Source organism: Oryctolagus cuniculus, chromosome 17 (genome assembly GCF_051225735.1).
Source record: "Oryctolagus cuniculus isolate XC-2025 breed Fujian yellow rabbit chromosome 17, ASM5122573v1, whole genome shotgun sequence".
Classification (NCBI taxonomy): domain Eukaryota; kingdom Metazoa; phylum Chordata; class Mammalia; order Lagomorpha; family Leporidae; genus Oryctolagus; species Oryctolagus cuniculus.
The window spans coordinates 13,978,568-14,001,060 of record NC_142883.1 but is presented as its reverse complement, the minus strand read 5'-3'; the positions used below and the strand labels follow the sequence as shown (position 1 = coordinate 14,001,060).

Here is a 22,493-nt window from a genome sequence, read left to right as displayed (position 1 = left end):
CAGAATGAATAAAAAATGTGGTGGAAAGCCTAACAACACTCAATGAGGCAGAAGAAAGAATAGGTTAGAAGACAAATCTCTGGAAATTTTACAGTCAGACCAAAAAAAAAAGAAGAAATTAGAAAACTAAGAAACAGTGTTGGAGATCCATGGGATACTGTCAAATGACCCAACATATGGGTCTTAGGAGTTTCTGAAGGCTCAGAAAGAGAGAATGGATTACAAGGCCTTTTTAGTGAAATAATTACAGAAAACTTCCCTAATTTGGAGAAAGAAAGGGACGTCCAAGTAAAGGAAGCACACAGAACTCCTAATAGACCCGACCAGAAAAGATCTTCATAACACATTGTAGCCAAACTCTCCATAGTAAAACATAAAGAAAAGATTCCAAAATGTGCAGGAGAGAAAAGCCAGATTACTTTCAGAGGATCTCAACTAGACTCACAGCTGACTTCTCATCAGAACCCCTACAGGCTAGGAGACCATGGTGAGATATATTCCAAGTCTTGAGAAAAAAAAAACTGTCAACCAAGATTACTACACCCTGCAAAGCTCTCAATTATGAATGAAGGTGAAATAAAGACCTTCCATAACAAACAGACACAAAGAATTTGTCATCATTCGTCCAGCATTACAAAAGATGCTTAAGGATGTGCTACACACAGAAACATGGTCACCACTATGAAAGAAGGTGAAGGCAAAAGATCTCCCAGTAAAGGTACAAAGGAAATCCAAAGTAAACAATAGAAATATTTATGGAAAAACGTCAGGGCAAAGTCATTACTTATCAATAGTCACCTTGAATGTAAATGGCCTCAACTCTCCAACTAGAAGATACAGACTGGCTGAATGGGGGAAAAAAAACATGTATTTGCTGCCTACAATAAACACATCTCACCAACAAAGATACATGCCAAAGTGAAAGGATGGAAAAAAATATTCCATGCTAACAGAAACCAAAAAAGAGCTGGTGTAGCCATCCTAATACCAGACAAAGCAGACTTTAACACAAAAACTGTTAAGAGAGACAAAGAAGTGCATTATGCAATGATTAAGTGATCAGCTCAACACGAAGATGTGACTATAATAAATGTAGGTGCACCTAATTACAGGGAACCTGACTATTTAAAAGAAATGTTAATGGATAGAAAGGAAGACAGACTCCCACATAATAGTAATGGGAAACTTCAATACCCTACTCTCAGCAAGGGACAGATCAACCAGACAGAAACAGCAGTTAATCAACACTACAGATCAAATGGACTTAACAGGTATCTACAGAACTTTTCATCCTACAGTTGCAGAATACATTCTTCTCACTGGCGCATGCAACTTTCTCTAGGATAGACCACATGCAAGGCCATAAAGCAGGTCTCAGCAAATTAAAAAAAATTAAAATCATACCACGCATCTTCTCTGACCACAATAGAATAAAGCTGGAAATCAACAATTCAAGAATCTCTAGAACATATGCAAACACATGGAGACTGAAAACATGTTCCTGAATGAACAGGGGGTCACAGAAGAAATCAAAAGAGAAATCAAAAAACTGTTGAGGAACAGCTCTTTTTTCATACTACTTGTTTAACTCTTAGAATTAATCTTCTTTATATAAAGTTAATTGAAAATAGATCTTAGTAAACAGTAAGAATGGGAATAGGAGAGGGAGGAGAAAGAAGGGTAAGAGTTGGGGTGGGAGGGTGGGCATGGTGGGAAATATCACTATCACTATGTTCTTAAAGTTCTATTTATGAAATTCATGAAGTTTGTATACCTTAAATAAAAGATTTCAGGGCAGGGGAGAAAAATACTCAGCCCGTCCTCGGCTATTGCAGCTCCAGCCATCATCCAAATAAACATGACAGACCCTGACCCAAAATTACCTAATCAAGCCTCTTCCTAAACTCCTGCTCCACAGAAACCATAATAAATAAATAATAAAATCATTGGGTAGACTTGTAGGTTTTTGGGCCTGTAAGTTTTGGAGTTATTTTTTCTTCATGAAACAGTACTAATAAGCCTTTATAGTTTCTCATCCATCCCTTTTTAGACTTTTATTCATTAATAAACAGGTATTGAGCACTGCAGGTATACAAATATGAATGAGATAGTCTAGAGCTCACAGTGTTGGAGAAAATATAAACATAACCTCTATATATATATATATATACACATATATATATATATAAAATACAATGATGTTGCAGGAGAATAAACATTTGCTCCTCCAAATCCATTCTCCACCCTTTATCCTGTATCCTAGGAGGCTACCTCTATGGGTAACATAAACTGGATTCTCTTGCACTCTGGCTTCAAATTAGGTTCAGAAAACAAGAAGCAACAGCAAGGGTCTTTCTGGTTTCTCTAGTTATACATTAGTCTCTCCCTTTGTCCTTGCTGGCCCAAAGATGGTCAACTTCATATCATTGCTGGTTCCTGGGGGCCACACTAGTCCTTGTGGGTTTCTTTTAATCCTCCCCACTCCATCATAAGTAGCCTCTTCATTACACAAGTTCACCTATTGTGCCAATGTTACCTGTTTCCTACCAGAACCCTAACTGATAGAAAGAGTCACCCAAGCCAGCCTAAGGAAGTCTGAAAGACTTCTCAGAGGAGATAATGCTTCAGCTATACTTTGAAAGTTGAGATTGGGCAGAAAGACTGGGTGAGGAAGAAGGATAACAACACTAAGGAAATCAGCTCTCAAAAACTTGGACATAGAGCCGGCGCCGTGGCTCAATAGGCTAATCCTCCACCTTGCGGCGCCGGCACACCGGGTTCTAGTCCCGGTCGGGGCGCCGGATTCTGTCCCGGTTGCCCCTCTTCCAGGCCAGCTCTCTGCTATGGCCAGGGAGTGCAGTGGAGGATGGCCCAGGTGCTTGGGCCCTGCACCCCATGGGAGACCAGGAAAAGCACCTGGCTCCTGGCTCCTGCCATCGGATCAGCGCGGTGCGCCGGCTGCAGCGGCGGCCATTGGAGGGTGAACCAACGGCAAAGGAAGACCTTTCTCTCTCTGTCTCTCTCTCTCACTGTCCACTCTGCCTGTCAAAAAAAAAAAAAAAAACTTGGACATGGGGCCAGCACCATGGTGCAGTGGGTCGAGCCACTACCTGAAACTCTGGCATCCCATATGGTAGTGCAGGTCCAAGTCCCAGTCCCTGTTGCTCTGCTTCCAATCCAGCTCCCTTGCTAATGTGTCCAGAAAAGCAATGGAACGATGGCCCATGTGCCTGGGCCCCTGCCACTCATGTGGGAAACCTGGATGGAGTTCTTGGCTCCTGGCTTTAGCTAGGGCCAGCCATGGCTATTGCAGCAATTTGGGGAGTGAACAAGTGGGTGGAAAATCCTTCCCTCCCTCTCTCTCTCTTCATCTGTGTGTGTGTGTGTGTGAGAGAGAGAGGGAGAGAGACTCTGCCTTTCAAATGAAATAAATCTCAAAACTTGGAGATAGGGGAGAATGTGAAATTTAAGAAAAGATGAGGAGGTCAAGGTATTAGAATAAAGGGGTGTGATGGGAAGGCAAGAACCAAATCCTTAGGAGTTTTTACATGCTGAAGGTATTTAATAGACCTGGTTTCTGTGATAAAATTGAAGAAAATGATAAAGAAAATTCAAATTATAAAGGGCAGGAGGAAGAAGACCAGTAGTTTAAGAGAATCCTGAGACATATCAACCAAATACAATATGTAGATCTCTTCTAGATCCTTATTAGAACAAACCAATTATTCAATAAAAGAGGAGAGAATTGGAAATATATCTCTTAATGAGATGGGTAGGGTCTTATTTTCAATTAGCTAATGTATTTATGAGTAAATAGTACTTATTGCTGCAATAAGCCTAGGTTTAGCATAAATTCTATCCCTTTTTTCTCTTTTTACAAATATAAGTGCTAAGAAACCTTATATAAATAAATTTACAGGAATGAAAAATGTTCTGTTATAGTAGTGTCATTAAGCTATTTTAATTCTTTGAGTTACATATGCCAAAAAAATCTATAATTTTTAAGCATTCTAGAAATGACACTTATTTGACTTCCATTTTTATGAAAATTATTTTTAATGATCAGTTAACACATTGATCCTTCAATTTCGATGAAAAGTAAAGAAATTACCTGACTTATAAAAAGATACTACCCACTCACTACCTTTTCAACAACGCCACCAACATTCCAATTTGTCTCACTGGTGGCCTGAAAGGCCTCTCCCCACAAGAAAATGTACAATTTGGAATAGCTGATTTTTGTAAAGTGAAAGGCAAATAATAAACATAAAGCAGAACATTTTACATTGCATTCTCCTTAGTGTAAGTACACTGGCCATGGAGTGAACCAGTGGATGGAAGGCCTCTCTCTCTAACTCTGCCTTTCAAATAAATATAAAAAATTTTTTTGAAAAGTGCATTTTGTTTGTTATATATACAAGTAAATGTGTGTGTACTTGGTCATTAAAACGCATTTTTTGTGAGTTGAACAAAAAAAGCAAAAATTTACAGAGTATCATAAAAGAGCTCGTTCCATCCATCAAGTCAAATGTTAACAAATGAACACTTAAGGCCTTTATTTTTGTAATTTTATGTCATCAAAATTATGAAGGTAGGGGCCAGTGTTATACCTCGGCAGGTTAAAGGGCCACTTGCAGCACCAGCATTCCATATCAGAGTGCTGGTTCAAGGCCCAGTGCTCCACTTCGGATCTAGCTCCCCGCTAATGGTACCTGGGAAGGCAGTAGAAGATGGCCCAACCAGTTGGGCCCCTGCCCCCCAGGATGGAGTTTCTGGCTCCTGGCTTCGGCCTGTCCCAGACTTGGCTACTGCAGCCATTTGGGAACTGAATCATCAGATGGAAGATCTCTCTGTCTGTATCTTTCCCTCTGCCTTTCAAATAAATAAAAAAAAATTTAAATTACTGTATAAATGTCAGTTAATTCAGTGACATCACAAAGAGATCATATTATTTGTTTCAAATGAAGGCTTTAAGATCATGTAAGTTTTTTTAATGCATAAATATTTATTGAAGATTACTATGTAGTAAGTATTGTTACAGATAGTGGGTTTTCTGTAGTTGTTAAGATTTAACCCGCTGTGTCATATCAGCACCTACATGGTTTTAATGTAAGGCTATTTTCTTTTTAAATTTAAAAAAGATGCTTAACATCCTCCTCTTTCTATAAAACTCCCAAAGTCAAATTTAAAAATGCCCTATTAACCTCATTTATGGTATTAGAGTCATGTGATTCTGAATAATCCAACCAATAAATCAGTAAGTTTGCTTCTTCATTGTTGGAAAAATGTATATATATATATTCATATGTATATATATAAATATTTATTTATTTGAAAGGCACAAGTAGAGAGAGGGAGAAATAGAGAGTGAGATCTTCCACCTCCTGGTTCACTCCCCAAATGGTTGCAAAGACCAGGTCTGGGCCAGGCCAAATTAAGTCAGAAGCTTCTTCCAGGTCTCCCTGGGGGGTGCAGAGTCCGAAGCACTGGGGCCATCCTCTGTTTCTTTCCCAGGCATATTACCAGGGAGCAAGATTGGAAGTGGAACAGCCGAGAAGCAAACTGGCATCCATATGGGATGCCGGCAATGTAGGCAGCAGCTTAACCCACTACGCCACAATGTTGGTCTCTGAAAGTTATATTTAAAGCCTGAAGACATACAACATATTAACATAAAAGTAAAATTTACTAATATTCGCAATTCTAATAAGTAAAAAGAACTTTTGTATTTGCTCCTATAACATGTGCATAGAGTTTATATAAGAAAGATTATATATAAGTATAGATTATATATATTATATATAAGTATAGATTATCATTAAAAGATGGAGTCACCTTTCACAGTTTCTAATTCTTCAACTACATTAATTCCAAGCACACTCACTGAGACTGGGTTTCTTTTTCCTTCAGCAGCCCGGAACATCTACCTGTGCTGAAATATCCCCATCTACTGGCCAGGGATGATACTACAGGCTATTTCAAAGTACCAGGATGCTGCACAAGGATCTCATCCCCAAGCCCTAACCTCCCCAAATTCTGAGCCAACCAAAACTATTCTCCAAAGCTCTTTATGTCTTACAAAGAAAATCTGGAGATGAATTGTTCAAGTGTTTTCTGTATTACTTTGAGATTAAAGCTTTCAACTTAATTATATTTCAATTATTTTAATTCACTATATGAACACTTTGATATACTGCTACTCTAAAGTATACCAGATACATGCCCATCTTTAAAAATATTGTATCACTTAAATCAACATATTAATTATTAATGATGTATAACTTCTAAATTATTAATGCTATATATGCTCCTTTAAAATATAAGCCATAATTGATTTTGACTTATGTATTTAAAACACAATCTTTGGTCAAAAATGACCAAATATATTTATGCAAACCTTTACAGCTTGAACACCACACATTATTTATTGTCCAGATTCCTAAAATAAATAACATTCATTTTAAGCATGTACTTATAACTAAAGGTACAGGCACGGAGAAAATAAGTGATTTGCTTAAAGACACAAACCTTCTAAGTGACATACCTAGGATCTGAACTCAAATTTTCTGCCTCCAAGTTCTATACTTTTCCCAACTGCCTCCCATAAAATTACCAAGTATATCTTATACAGAAAATAAGATCCGCATTATGGATTTCTCCTTTGTGACAGTTCCTGGGAATGGGTTGTGGTCAAAAAAGCCTGTTCAGGGACTGGTGCTGTGGCATAGCAGGTAAAGCTGCCACCTACTGTCTGGCATTCCATATAGGTACGGGTTTGAGACCCGGCTGCTCCACTTCTGATCTAGCTCTCTGCTATAGCCTGGGAAAGCAATAAAAGATGACCCAAGTCCTTGGGCCCCTGCACCTGCCTGGGAGACCCGGAAAAAGCTTCTAGTTCCTGGGTTCAGACTGGCACAGCTCCAGCCATTTGGGGAATGAACCAGCAGATGGAAGACTTTTTTCTCTCTGCCTCTGCCTCACTGTAACTCTGCCTTTCAAATAAATAAATAAATCTTAAAAAAAAAAAAAGCCTATTCAGATTTTATTAAAATTAAGTTTGTTCCTGCATGGGCTCCGGCATCAAGCACATGGGCCCGCTGGGTCTCGATCACATGGCCTCCAGCATCGAGCGCATGGGCCAGACCATGGAGCGCATTGGCTCTGGTGTGGAGCACATGGGCGCCGGCATGGGCTTCAGCCTGGAGCGCATGGCCACACCCACTGACCGCATGGGCCAGACCATTGAGCAAATGGGCTCTGGCGTGGAGCGCACGGGCCCTGCCATCGAGCGCATGGGCCTGAGCATGGAGCACATGGTGCCAGCAGGCATGGGGGCCAGCCTGGAGCAGATGGGTCCCGTGATGGATCGCATGGCCACTGGCCTGGAGAGCATGGGCGCCAACAACCTCGAGTGCATGGGCCTGGAGCGCATGGGCGCCAACAGCCTGGAGGGCATGGGCCCAGCCCTGGGCGCTGGCATCAAGCACATGGGCCTAGCCATGGGTGGCGGTGGAGGTGCCAGTTTTGACCGTGCCATTGAGATGGAACATGGCAACTTTGGAGGAAGCTTTGCAGGTTCCTTTGGTGGAGCTGGAGGCCATGCTCCTGGGGTGGCCAGGAAGGCTTGCCAGATCTTTGTGAGAAATCTCCCATTTGATTTTACATGGAAGATGCTAAAGGACAAGTTCAACGAATGTGGCCACGTGCTGTACGCCAACATCAAGATGGAGAATGGGAAGTCCAAGGGGTGCGGTGTGGTTAAGTTTGAGTCGCCAGAGGTGGCAGAGCGAGCCTGCCAGATGATGAATGGCATGAAGCTGAGTGGCCGAGAGATTGATGTTTGAATCGATAGAAATGCTTAAGCACTTGCCTTTTTTAAACATCGATACCAGACCTCTGAATTTGTATTTTTTCTTGTTAACCATTTTAATTTGTTGGCTGGAAGTATAAAGATGTTTAAAAAATTCCAAAAAAAAAGTTTGTTCCTTTATTTTACAGGACAAAAAAAAAAAAAAAAAAGCAAAAGCAATACTCCACATTTAACACAATTATAACCCTTCTTTTCTGTGGCCTCATTTCAGGTATGTTTATTCTATATAACCTTCCTTTTTCCAAAAATAATTGAAAGGGCTTAGTATCTGGTAAATAGGCAAGCTTTGTTCAAGTCATGTTAGTTACAACCCGCTTACACGAGTAAGAAATGAAAAAATAATTTAAAAACTTAAAAGTACAAAACAAAACTTCTGAAAAAAATTTAAGGCCTACTCTAAGCTTACTCTGATTTCTTGTATCTCCATTCATGGTACTATATAATAAAAATTATCACTGTCCAGCATAGGTCAAAAACAACGAACACTGGTTGCCTGAACAAATGAAATAATGGCTCTAAAGCATTAAAAGGTCTTAATCAAATATGAAATTATACTTATTAAATCATTCTTATCAAAATATTTATAAAAAGCTTTTTATCAAAGTTTGGAACTAGCAGACTTTCTATAGAACACTTATTTTAGGAGACAGTGTTGTGGCATAGTGGGTGAAGAGCCAACCCCTGCAACACAGGCATTTCATATGGGTGCCAGTTGAGTTCTCAGCTGCTCAACTTCCAATCCAGCTCCCTGCTAATGTGCCTGGGAAAGAAGATGGCCCAAGTGTTTGGGCCCTTGCACCTGCACCCACATGGGAGACCCAGAAGAAACTCCTGGCTCGGGCCTGGCTTGTTCCTAGCTATTGTAGCCATTTGGGGAGTGAACTAGTGGATGGCAACCTGTCTGTCTCTCTCTCAAACTCTTTCAAATAAATAAAACTGTTTTTTAAAAAATATAGTATTATAAAGGAAAAAAGGAATATGCTAGAAATAGAACTACACATATACTGTCAATTGATTTTCAACTAAGGGACCAAAACAATCCAATGGAGGAAACAAACGTATATTCAACAATTTGTCCTGGGAAAATTGGATGCCCGTATTGAAGAGGGAAAAACAAAAAACAAACAAAAACACTTGACTTGTCTCACACCATATTAAATTATCTTTGAAAGCATCATTAATTTAAATTTAAGAGCTAAAACTATAAATAATTCAGATTAGAGGATAGGAGAAAATCTTTAGAATCATGGGTTAGAAAGAAATTACTTAGGACACAAAAAGCATCAACTAATCATAAAAGAAAAAATTGATAAACAGGGTCATCAACACTGAAAACTTCTCTTTGGGAACTTATTAGGGGGACAAAAAAAACCATGAACTCGGAAACAATATTTGCAAAACACACATCTGCTACAGGACTTACATCCAAAGTACAAAAAGAAATCTCAAAACTCAGTAAGAAGAAAAACACAATTTTTAAAATTATGAGCAAAACAGTTTGAACAGAGATTACAAGGACAAATAAGTCCATAAAAAGGTGCTTAATGTTTTAAGTCATTAACAAAATGAAAATTAAAATTCAATGAAATCTTTATGTATCTGTATATACTAATTGAAATGAAAAAAATCAAAGACTGACAATATCAAGTGCTGGCCAGGATAGGGAGCAACCAGAATGCTCAAATATTGCTGTTGGAAATGCAAAATGGCACAAGTTTGAAACAGTTTAGTAGATTTAAAAGTTAAGAAACATACTGAATCACTCAAAAATTCTACTTTTACCCAAAAGAAAAACATATTCACAGAGTTCATGTACCCAAATGTTCATAGCAGCTTTATTCATAATGGAAAAAAACTGGAAACAAATGTCTTTGGCTATTTCTGAGTGGATAAATAAACTGGGGTATATGTATACAATGAAATATTCTTCAGGAATAAAAAAGAACAAAGTGGATGGATCTCAAAAGCATTATGCTAAGTAAAAGAAGGCTAACCCAGAAAATTACAGACTGTATGAGTTCATTTACGCAAAATTCTAGAAAAGGCAGAACTTCTAGTTTAGTAACAGAAAGCATACTGGTGGTGGACAAGATCTAGGGCCAGGAGAAAGAGGGAATGAAAGGGCATGAAGAAACTTTCTGAGAAAAAATGTTCTTTGTACAATCTTTGTGTAATTCCTACCTAAAAATGAAATCATTAATATTTATTCAAAAATTAGCTTTTAGTCTATTGTCAATTTATTTTATTTATTTATTTATTTATTTGTCAGGCAGAGTTAGACAGTGAGAGAGAGAGAGAAAGGTCTTCCTTCCGCTGGTTCACTCCCCTAATGGGCACTACGGCCGGCGCTGTGCCGATCCGAAGCCAGGAGCCGGGTACTTCCTCCCAGTCTCCCATGTAGGTGCAGGGACCCAAGCACTTGGGCCATCCTCCACTGCCCTCCTGGGCCACAGCAGAGAGCTGGACTGGAAGAGGAGCAACTGGGACTAGAACCCAGGGTGCTGGCGCCACAGGCGGAGGATTAACCAAGTGAGACACGGCGCTGGCCCTGTCAATGTTTTTTAAGATTTATTTGAAAGTTACAGAGAAAGGTAGAGACAGAGAAAGAGAAAGAGAGAGAGGTCTTCCATCTGCTGGTTCACTCCCCAAATGGCTGCAACAGCTATAGCTGGGCCGACCCCAAGCCAGGAACCAGGAGCTTTTTTTTTTTTTTTTTTGACAGGCAGAGTGGACAGTGAGAGAGACAGAGAGAGAGAGAGAGAGAGAGAAAGGTCTTCCTTTGCCGTTGGTTCACCCTCCAATGGCCGCGACGGCTGGTGCGCTGTGGCAGGCGCACCGCGCCAATCCGAAGGCAGGAGCCAGGAGCTTCTTCTGGTCTCCCATGGGGTGCAGGGCCCAAGCACTTGGGCCATCCTCCACTGCCTTCCCGGGCCACAGCAGAGAGCTGGCCTGGAAGAGGGGCAACCAGGACAGAATCCGACGCCCCGACTGGGACTAGAACCCGGTGTGCTGGCGCTACTAGGTGGAGGATTAGCCTATTGAGCCATGGCACTGGCCAACCAGGAGCTTCTTCCTGGTTTCCCACATGGGTGCAGAGGCCTAAGGACTTGGGCCATCCTCTATTGTTTTCCCAGGTGAATTAGCAGGGAGCTGGATCAGCAGTGGAGCAGCTGGGACTTGACCAGCGCCCATAAGGAATGCGGGCGCTGCAGGCCAGCAGTTTAACCCACTGTGCCACAGCGCCAGCCCCTGCTGTCAATTTTTAGTACAGAACCAAACCAAACTATCAAACGTAAGATATGTTTTGATACTTAATATGATATCAAATGAGGTTCTTAAAAGTCACTAGTGCCTTCAGAAGTTATTCTAAAACAAATATAATTCCTTACTTTATTCAGTGATGTATACATTAGTGGGAAAAATCCAAAGGAAAAGAAATTCTTTAAAATGTTAACATGAGCCTTGCTTAGTATATACTAAGTTGATCTTCAGTATATGAAGGTAATTGAAAATGAAACTCGATGAAGGGCGGGATGGGAGAGGGAGTAGGAGAGGGTAGGGCCACGGGAGGGAGGGAGGTTGGGGGGGGAGCCACAACAATACAAAAGTTGCACTTTGTAAATTCACATTTATTAAATAAAAAAATAACTATATAACAAACAACAACAACAAAAAAGGAACTTAATACTTTACCCTTTTAGTATTTTTTATGTTCTACTTAAAACTATTGAACTCTGTAATTAATACACAATTAATGCTATAACTAGTACTCAAATAGTATTTTACACTTTGTGTTTTTGTGTGGGTGCAAACTGTTGAAACCTTTACTTAATATATGCTAAATTAATTTTCAATTATCTTTAAATACAGAAGATCAATCTTGATGTGAATGGAAGGGGAGAGGGAGTGGGAGAGGGGAGTGTTGTAGGTGGGAGGGAAGTTATGGGGGGGAGGAAGCTATTGTAATCCATAAGCTGTACTTTGGAAATTTATGTTCATTAAATAAAATAAAATTTAAAAAAAATGTTAACATGAGGAGCTGGTGCTGTGGTGCAGTAGGTTAATCCTCCACCAGCATCCCATATGGGCACCCTTTCTAGTTCCAGCTACTCCACTTCCGATCCAGCTCTCTGTTATGGCCTGGGAAAGCAGTTGAAGACAGCCCAAGCGTTTGGGCCCTTGTACCTGTGTGGAAGACCTGGAAGACGCTCCTGGCTCAGGATCAGCACAGCTCAAGCCACTGCAGCCATTTGGGGAGTGAACCAGCAGATAGTCTCCCTCTCATTGTCTGTTACTCTTACTCTACCTCTCAAATAAATAAAAATCTTTTAAAAAATAAAAATAAAATGTTAACATTCACTGTAAAAAGTGCCAAATACTACTTAGAAAACTAACATCAAATGAAGTATTAATAGGTTCATTGTTCAGCAAAATTAATCTAGTAAAACGAAAACAACTATATATATATAAATATAAATATATATATATAAAACAACTAAATACAAGCAATAAAATTAGAAAACACAATGTAAGGGCCGGTGCTGTGGTGCAGCGGGTAAAGCTACCACCTGCAGCGCTGGCATCCCATATAGGCCCCAGTTCAAGTCCTGGCTGCTCCACTTCAGATCCAGCTCCCTGCTAATGTGCCTGGGAAGGCAGTAATAAGATGGCCCAAGTGCTTGGGCTCCTGCATCCACATGGGAGACCTGGATGAAGCCTTCGGCTCCTGGCTTCAGCCTGGCCCTGCCTTGGCTGTTGCAGCTGCTTGAGGGGTGAACCAGCAGATGGAAGATATCTCTCCCTCTCTGACTCTACCTGTCTCTATAACTCTGCCTTTCAATATACTAATTTTTTAAAAATAGTTGGTTAATAAATAATGAGATGGCTGAATAACAATTTGGGGTGTAATTATTTCTTAAACCTTTTTTAAAAATGCTAAAACAGGCCGACGCCACGGCTCAATAGGCTAATCCTCTGCCTGCAGCACCGGCACAGCGGGTTCTAGTCCTGGTCGGGGTGCTGGATTCTGTCCCAGTTGCCCCTCTTCCAGGCCAGCTCTCTGCTGTGGCCAGGGAGAGCAGTGGAGGATGGCCCCGGTTCTTGGGCCCTGCACCTGCATGGGAGACCAGGAGAAGCACCTGGCTCCTGGCTTTGGATCAACGCAGTGCGCCGGCCGCAGAGCACCGGCCACGGTGGCCACTGGAGGGTGAACCAACGGCAAAAAGGAAGACATTTCTCTCTGTCTCTCTCTCACTGTCCACTCTGCCTGTCAAAAAAAAAAAAAAAAAAAGCTAAAACAAAATGTACTTAAATATGAGTATTTATCAAGCTTCCTGAGGAAAAATGTCTTACCAAAATTAGAAAGAAAAACAAAAAATTTGGACAGGTTTGACTTCTAAGATGATAATTTCTACATCTCCAAAAATGGCCAAAATTAGAAGAAAAGCAAAAGACCACAGAAATGTTTGTAGCAGATACAACAAATTAATATATTTTTAAAGCTCAGGCAGATCAATAAGGGAATATACTAAGGCCTTCACAGATAATTAGGACAAGGGCAGATAAGTCAAAAAGGAGAAATATAATTAATACACAGATAGGAAAATCTTCAATTTCACAAATGTTTGGATACTATATGCCATGAAATTAGAAAGAATATAAAAACCAAGCCGGCGCCGTGGCTCAATAGGCTAATCCTCCACCTTGCGGCGCCGGCACACCGGGTTCTAGTCCCGGTTGGGGCGCCGGATTCTGTCCCGGTTGCCCCTCTTCCAGGCCAGCTCTCTGCTATGGCCAGGGAGTGCAGTGGAGGATGGCCCAGGTGCTTGGGCCCTGCACCCCATGGGAGACCAGGAAAAGCACCTGGATCCTGGCTCCTGCCAGGATCAGCGCGGTGCGCCGGCTGCAGCGGCGGCCATTGGAGGGTGAACCAACGGCAAAAAGGAAGACCCTTCTCTCTCTCTGTCTCTCTCTCTCACTGTCCACTCTGCCTGTCAAAAAAAAAAAAAAAAAAAAAGAAAGAATATAAAAACCAAAAGATACTTTTTTTTTTTTTTGACAGGCAGAGTGGATAGTGAGAGAGACAGAGAGAAAGGTCTTCCTTTGCCGTTGGTTCACCCTCCAACGGCCGCCGCGGCTGGTGCACCGCACTGATCCGATGGCAGGAGCCAGGTGCTTTTCCTGGTCTCCCATGGGGTGCAGGGCCCAAGCACCTGGGCCATCCTCCACTGCACTCCCTGGCCACAGCAGAGAGCTGGCCTGGAAGAGGGACAACCAGGACAGAATCCGGCGCCCCGACCGAGACTAGAATCCGGTGTGCTGGCGCCGCAAGGCGGAGGATTAGCCTACTGAGCCACAGCGCCGGCCAAAAGATACTTCTAACTGAACACAGAAAGACACTTATTCAGTCACTGTTACTCTAAATGGATACAACTCTTTTAGGAAGCAGTCTAAGGAAAACCTAATCAAGAACTCAATTACACTATTTCTATAAATATCCTAGGAAAACAATCCTTAAGAAAAAAAAAATCAGCATTGGAGTCTGTTATGGTGTGATGGGTTAAGCCACCACTTGCTATACCTCCAGGAGCCCCAGCTGCTCTGCTTCTGACCCAGCTCCCTGCTAATAAGGACAAGAGGGCAACAGATGAGTGCCCAAGTACATGGGTCCCTGCCACCCATACAGGAGTCCTAGATAGTTTCTGGCTTCAAGGCTAGCTATTGTAGCCATCTGGGGAGTGAACCAACAGATGGAAGGTATCTCCCTCTCTTTCTCTCCTTTTCTGTCATTCTGCCTTTCAAACAAATAAATCTTTAGAAAAAGAAAAAAAAATTGTAAAGAATCAGTGTTACCTACTACAACAAGATGTTTACAGGGGCTGGCGCTGTAGCATAGTAGCCTAAGCCTCTGCCTGCAGTGCTGGCATCCTACATGGGTGCCAGTTCATGTCCCGGCTGTTCCTCTTCTGATCCAGCTATCTGCTAACAGCCCAGCAAAGCAGTGAAGATGGCCCAAGTACTTGGGCTCCTGCACTTGCATAGGAGCCCCTGGCTCCTGGCTTCAGATCAACCCAGCTTCGGCTGTTGCAACCATTTAGGGAGTGAACTAGCCTTCTCTCTGTCTCTCCCTGTCTGAACTCTACCTCTCAAATAAAATCTTAAAAAAAAAAAAGAGGCTTACAGCAATCATTTGTAATAACAAAATTAGGATATAAATATGAAAACAAGAAAAAAAATCTGAGAAATGGCTGCTGGCTATCCTAAAACCAATCTTCACAGCTCCCATTCTAATCCATCCTCCATATTGCCCCATTTGTTTCTAAACAAACATGTGAACACTTTAAATGCTCCAATGGCTCCTAAATAGATTCGTCCCTGCCTATGCCTTCATCTCCATCTCTTGCAGCTCACATCCAGTGCACTAGCCAGCCACAAAGAGCACATGTAGAGCTAAACTACTTACAGCTCTCCAGCACTCATTCAATAAAATGTCCAAAGCTCCTAATCCATTATGACACAAGGATTCTGCCTTCATGGCAGCATAGAAACAATAAATGTCTGTCAGTGAGGTAAGTCTGACACTATGGGAACACACTTTTTTTTAAGATTTATTTTATTTATTTGAAAGAGTTACAGAGAGAGGTAGAGACAGAGAGAGAGGTCTTCCATCTGCTGGCTCACTCCCCATATAGCCACATCAGCCGGAACTGTGCCGATCCGGAGCCAGGAGCCTCCTCCGGGTCTCTCACATGGGCGCAGGGCTCCAAAGACTTGGACCATCTTCCACCATTATCCCAGGCCACAGCAGAGCCGGATTGGAAGAGGAGCAGCCGGGACTAGAATTGACACCCATGTGGGATGCCAGCACTTCAGACCAGGGCTTTAACCTGCTGCACCACAGCGACAGCCCCGGGAATACACTTCTAAGAATCTCAGTGGAGAGGTCAATTCAGGTCAGGGAAAGTGCTAGGGATAAGGGTAGTAACTGAGCTGAGTTCTTAAAGATGAACAAGTATTGCAAGGGGTGAGGCAATTCCAAATGAATGGAAGTGTATTTAATTTTTCCACACACATCCTAGTAAGTTTATAATAGGTTTTCTAGATAGATAAGTTGGGTTTGACATGTACTTCATCTCTCCAAGTCTGTTTCTCCTACCTCACAGAGCTATTGTGAAAACTAAATGGAATAACAGATGAAAACTCAGTCTGACATTTAATAAACATTCAACACATGTAGATCATACAGAAACATGTAACAATGCTTATTTTTTTATAAAAGATTTACTTATTTATTTGAAAGGCAAAGCTACAGAGAGGCGGGGGGGGGGGGGTCAAGGGGGGAGTCTCCCATTAGTTGGTTCACTCCCCATATGGCCGAAATGGCCAGAGCTGTGCCAATCCGAAGCCAGGAGCCTGGAGCTTCTTCGGGGTCTTACAGGTGGGTGCAGGGGCCCAAAGACCTTGGCCATCTTCTACTGCTTTCCCAGGCCACAACAGAGAGCTGGAACAGAAGTGGAGCAGCCAGAACTCGAACTGATGCCCATATGGGATGCCAGCACTGCAGGCGGCAGGCAGCTTTACCTGCTATGCCACAGCGCTGGCCCCAACGATGCTGATTTTTATAACAGTATATATCAAGGTTCCAACATCTTTGGACAGAGAAAGTAACAGTAAATAAAAATGAAGGCAGAAAGAAAAAAAAAGTTAAAAACCTATCAACGGGGGCTGGCACTGTGGTGTAGCAGCTTAAGCCTCTGTGCCTGCAGCACTGGCATCCCATATGGACACTGGTTCAAGTCCCAGCTACTCTACTTCTGATCCACCTCCCTGCTGATGACCGGGCAAGCAGTAGAAGATGGCCCAAATGTTTGGGCCCCTGCATCCACATGGGAGACCCAGAAGACGTTCCTGGCTTTGGATCAGCCTGGCACTGGCTGTTGTGGCCATCTGGGGAGTGAATCAGCAGATGAAAGACCTCTTACTCTGTCTCTCCCTCTCTCTGTAAAAATAAATAAATCTTTAAAAAACAAAAACTATCACCATTTAGTCAGGGTCAAACAGTTCTCTCTACAGATCATGATGATATCCTCATATTATATATTACAACAATTGATATTCCTAATGATAATGAATCATAAGTAAAATATTAAGTATAGTCTATTTGAAACACAGACATACTACAACTTCAAAAGACTAATTGTGGGGCTAGTGTTCTGCCATAGCGGTTAAAGCTGCCGCCTGCAATGCCAACAACCCATATGGACATAAGTTCATGTCCCAGATGTTCCACTTCTGTTCCAGCTCCCTGCTAATGGCCTGGGAAAGGCACCGAGAGATAGCTCAAATGTTTGGGCCCCTGACACTCACTTGGGAGATCCAATGAAGCTCGTGGCTCCTGGCTTCTGCATGGCCTAGCCCCAGCTTTTGCAGTCATGTGGGGAGTAAACCAGTGGATGGAAGATCTCTTTCTCCCGCTCTGCCTCTAACTGACATTTAAATAAATAAATCGTTATTTAAAAAAAAAAAAAAAAAAAGAAACTCTGTGCAGTCTATAGGAGGCTCTATGAGGAAGGCTCAAGGAAAAATTAACCATTTTCAGTGAAAAACAAGCAGCAATAACTAATGATGAGGTCTGTATACTTTGGATCTGGCTTTGCTGCACCTTTCATAGCAAGACACCAACTTGCTATGAAAAGAAAAATGGTTGTTTAGTTCATCATTTAACAAATACAAAAAGTATTTTAAGAGTTACAATCTTGGGGGCCAGTGCTATGGCACAGCAGTTTAAAGCCCTGGCCTGCAACACCAGCATGACTCCCGGCTTGGATCCGCTAAGCTCCAGCCGTTGGGAGTGAACCAGTAGATGAAGACCCCGCCCCGTCTCTAACTCTTTCACATAAATAAAATAAAAAGAGGTACAATATCTTTGAAAAATGGATCAAATTATTGTATTTGTATAGCATACTAGGTATGTTTATAAATAAACTTTTGACATAAAAAAAATGACTCTCACCAAAAATACCTAAAATAAAAATTGTGTGTGCCTTAAGTGTGACTGTCCATTTACTTTGAAAATTGAGTTATATGTGAAACCTGCTAAATTATATGCTAAATAAATGAGATGTTAATATGCTATGATAGTAATGGCTCAACCAAAAGGGGGGAGGGAGCTGAAGCTATGATTAAAACACAAACACACTTTACTCACCAAGAAAACAGAACTACATGAAGAACACAGGCATGTCCTACAGCCTGTCTGAAGAGGGTTAGATGAGAAGAGCTTAAGAGAAAAGGAAGGAGTTAAGCTATATTGGCTTCCTTTTCGGAAACACCAAGAAAATAACATTAATGGGAGATATTCAAATCTCTAACACCCCGAGAGTAAGTCATTATTATATATAGGAATTTTCATACCAAGAAACCTATGTAATAATGTTTTAATTTTTTAAGCCTTGAATCAATAAAATATGCAGTGAAATACTGCAAAGATACTAGAATATCTAAATCAAGATTTTAAAATTAATTTTCCTTAAGTTACAGACAAGGTTAACCTTCTTACTGCCAAGAGTTTTATAAATTAGTAACATGAGGGGCAACACATTAACTTTACAAAAAGGTCTGAAATAAATGTTCTGGAGAAGTAATCTGTCATTTCTCCATACCTAAGAATTTAAAACATTAGAAATTACACTAAACTGCTTTTTTCCAGCCTTTCGTTTTCAAAAACAATAACGGCATAAAAAGTTACCCCAAATGTTTTTACTATACCCAAATAAGGAATATTCTCTTTCTAAGCTGGTCGTAAGAAAAGTCTGTATCAGATATTCATATAACAGCAATGCTCTATGAAATATACATTTTATAAACAATTAATTCTAGAAATACTAGTTGAAGTTCACAGCATTAACACAGACTATTTTAATGATCATATGTTATTATGTCCCAAAGAACTGAAGTAACCTGGTCAAAATTTCATTTGTTTCATCACCAATAGCCTGAGGAATCTCAAATTGGGCATTTAATTAGCCCCACCTTTTTAGCATTAACAAACACCAAACAGTTCACTGATTGTGGTTTTAGGAAGAATATGTGAAAAAATCTACTATCTGTTATAAGCAAAAGACCTCAGAGCTCAAATATTGCCTATCCATCATCGTATGTGTGTCACCACAAAAAAATTGTTAGCCTTTCAGTAAAGGGGCAACTCCTCATTAAGAACATAATTGAGTAACTACAGTTCACAAAGCACCTTGGAATCAAAGACACTATAAATTTACAATACTAGTCTTCTATTAAGTTAAATAAAGCAAAGAACAATAACTTTAAATAAAACATCTTATAGCCCAAGTGTACTATAAAAAAGTAAAAAATTCACTGTGGGGATTTTTTTTTTTAGAAGAGATTTTTCCTCTATTAGGGAACCTGGATCTAAATGAACTGCTAAACACTTAGTCTAAAGGTATGCCAAACATTTCTTAAGGTCCTAACAAAGAATCAACTTTTTTTTTTTTTTTTTAAACAAAACGAGGCCTAGGTTAAATATTTTATTTGGCTTCTCAAGATGGACTGAGAAGTTGGGCACCAGCTCCAGACCAATTCCTGGACGCACATCAAACACAGCCCTGTCATTTATCCAGTCAGTCAAAACAATCTTTTCCATCTAACCCTTTAATGTTTATGTCCTAAAAAGCTGCTAATTGAATCCAGCTCTTGAAATCTATTTGTTAAAATCTATACTGTCTAATTTGTAAATGATGAACTAAAATGAAAAATATATATATATGTTAACTTTCCTGGCAAAACAGAAGAGATTCCACCAAATGTAACCACAGGGGAGGGCAATATTTTTAATATCTGTCAAATTTTAAGAGAAAACTATTCAGAAATTCCCAATGGTTTTCAGAAATTGAGAGTACCTCAAACTGTTTTTACAATTAAGGGGACAAAGGGTATTTAAAATCCCTCAGAACAATCTAAATATACAAAATCATTCTATAAATGTAGTCCAACATTCCCTCTGCCCTGAAAACAAATTAAGTGTAATCTTTCCTAACAAATCTAATTTTACTCAATTTTTAGAATGTATCATGCAATAAGGAAACCACAGATAAACACTTTATGACCTACTGAATCATATTAAAAATCTCAAAACTCACGTAATCCGCAGAAAATCAAAATCCCGATTTCCCTCCCCCCCTCCATTTTCTATGTACGTGTATACAGCCCAGAGGGAAGTCAATGGCAACAGCCCATTTCTGATGCTTTGTGCACATCTGGAAGCACAGGTTCCTTCGATGCTCACTGACTCCAGATAGGAACAGCAACAGATACCTCTGAAGCAACAATGATTCCTTAAAGGATTTCCCACAATAAAGAAACTCAATGGAGGAAAGGAAGACAAGCATCCTTCAAACCAGATTTTTCCATTAAGAACCACTCAGTTAATGGCTCTTCGCAATTTTCCCCAAGGAAGGCAAAACTTTCATGGAGGTAATATAGTTTTAAAATTGCAGGCAACTCAGGCTAACTTCTCCAATACCAAATTCACTGCAGGTTATTATCTAGAAGGTTCAGCCAGTGGACTGGAAGGTGACACACAGCATTCAGCTACAAAATTAGTCCGTATAAATCTCAAAGTCTAGTGTGGGCAAACATAATTACAGTTTATTCTGAAGCGCGCGGGCGCACGCGCAGGTGCCCGTGCACGCACACACACACATACATACACACACCAATCTAAGGAAAACCAAATTTCTCACCACACATCCAAATATAAACGTGTTCAATTCATTAACGGTGAAACTAGAATGATGACACACTGATTTCAACTACACGTTCCCAAGCAAATATAATTTTTTTTCCTTAAAATGGGGGAGATATGTTGATATAAGAAAACCAGAAATAGCTCTATACACAAAACGCACCTGTAATAAAGATTTCACGCACCTGGAATCAAACACTTTTTAAGACTAGTCTTCTATCTAGCAAACCCCTATGGACATTCTTTTCCATTTAGAAAAGGGAAAGGGGAGGGTGGGGAAAGTGAGAGAAAGTTCCCTTGAAAGTTGTATGAGTACACTTAGCCAAGTACCCTCGCCCCTTTAAAAAAAAAAAAGTGTTTAAGGCAGGTCTAGAGTTAGCAGGGAGCCACAAGTCCTGCGGCCTACAAGGAACAACTCAAAACATGCTACCCTACAATCAAACACTTCCAAAACACAGAGCGTACAATGAGCCAGAGTCGTGGGATCAGCCAGACACACCGGAAAAGCCAACCTCAGTCTCCTTCCCTCCCCGAGCCGCGCGGTCAAGGTGTGTGGCACGGCCGCCGGGGCTGGCAGCCGAGCGCGGAGGCTTCGCACGCGGGCACACAAGTTAAGAAGCCAGGAACGAACGCGCGCGCACACGCGCACACACACACACACACACACACACACTCACACTCACACCCTCCCGTTAAGCGCTCCATCTTTAAGGAGTGTTTACTGCGCGCAGCAGCAACCGGATTCAATAATCCCCTCCACGACCCCACCTGGGCAGCCTCCCGGGGCCGCTCCCCGAAGCCCCCGGATTAGAATCGGACCCCCCGGCCGACACTCCCCGACCTCCCAACTCCGCCTGCGGTTCGAGCCGGCGTACCCCTCCCTTCCACAAAAGACCCCCCGACTCACCCTCGGGCTTCCCAACCCGAGCGAGTGCTTTTTCCAACTACCTTCTCTGAACTAGGCCCTCCCACGCCCCCGGCCCCCGACTCACCATTGATCGCGACCCTGGCCCTTCCCAAGGCCACAGGCACCCCCCCGCCGGCTCGCCCACCTCGCGGCCGCCCCGGCCGCCCCCCCTCACCTGTCAGGCGCAGCTTGACGGGCCCGTTCCGCCGGCCTCCGGGGTTAGACATGTCCCCGGCGGCGGGGACGGCCGGGGCGGCGGCGGCGGCGGCGGGGCTCCGGGCCGGCAGGCGGGGCGGGGGCGACGGCGAGGCGCGGCGACCGAGTCACCACAGCGGCCGGGGCTGGGGCCCGGGCAGCCGGCGCCGCGGCCGTGGCGGCCGGAGGGTCCCGGATGTGCCGAGCGTCGTCGCCATGAGCCGCGGAGGGAGCGGGACGCCGAGCTCCCCCCTCCTCCCACTTCTCCTTCCTCGGCCCGGGCCGCACAACAAAGCGGCAGCCGCGGCCGGCCGCGCCGCCTCCGCCCGCGCCCCCGCCGCCGCCTGGCAGTAGCCGCGGCCTTCCCCTCCGCCCCGCTCGGCGAGGCCCGGGAGCCGACGGGACCGGCCGGCCGGCTGAGGCGGGCGGTGCTCGGCGCGCCGCAGCAGGACTCAGGGCTCGGCCGCTTCCTCCTCCACCCGCCCTCTTGTCTGAGGGAGCCGGGTCCCGAGGCCGCCGCCACTCGTCGGCTTCGGGGGGCGGGGAGGAGATGGGGCGGGGGCGGGGCCGGCGGCGGGGGCGGGGCCGGGGCGGGGCGGGCCGGCGCGCGCCTGTGCCCGGGGCTCGGGGCGGGCGGCCTGGGCTCCGCCTGGGCGCGGGCAGGGGGAGGCGGGCGCGCCCCGCAGGCCAGGGTCCGACGGGGGTGCTGCAGGGAGCGGGCAAGGGGCCAGAGTGGCGCTGTGGCACCTAGAGGGGCTTCG

The 22,493-nt window shown here is 42.9% G+C and overlaps 1 protein-coding gene across 5 annotated transcripts in view; it reads right to left on the bottom strand.

Annotated features, from left to right (window-relative positions):
• The window catches only part of SMURF2 (SMAD specific E3 ubiquitin protein ligase 2), a 142,321-nt gene extending 120,068 nt beyond the window's left edge, over positions 1–22,253 (bottom strand). For 4 of the 5 annotated variants that reach the window (XM_017349279.3, XM_089316792.1, XM_089316791.1 and 1 more), the window contains exon 1: positions 21,713–22,253. In XM_017349279.3, coding sequence (XP_017204768.2) covers positions 21,713–21,764 — 52 coding nt within the window. In that variant the 5' untranslated portion in view covers positions 21,765–22,253. The remainder of the gene's footprint in view (positions 1–21,712) is intronic. The other variant, XM_089316794.1, reaches the window with a different exon arrangement.
• Positions 22,254–22,493: the final 240 nt, after the last annotated feature.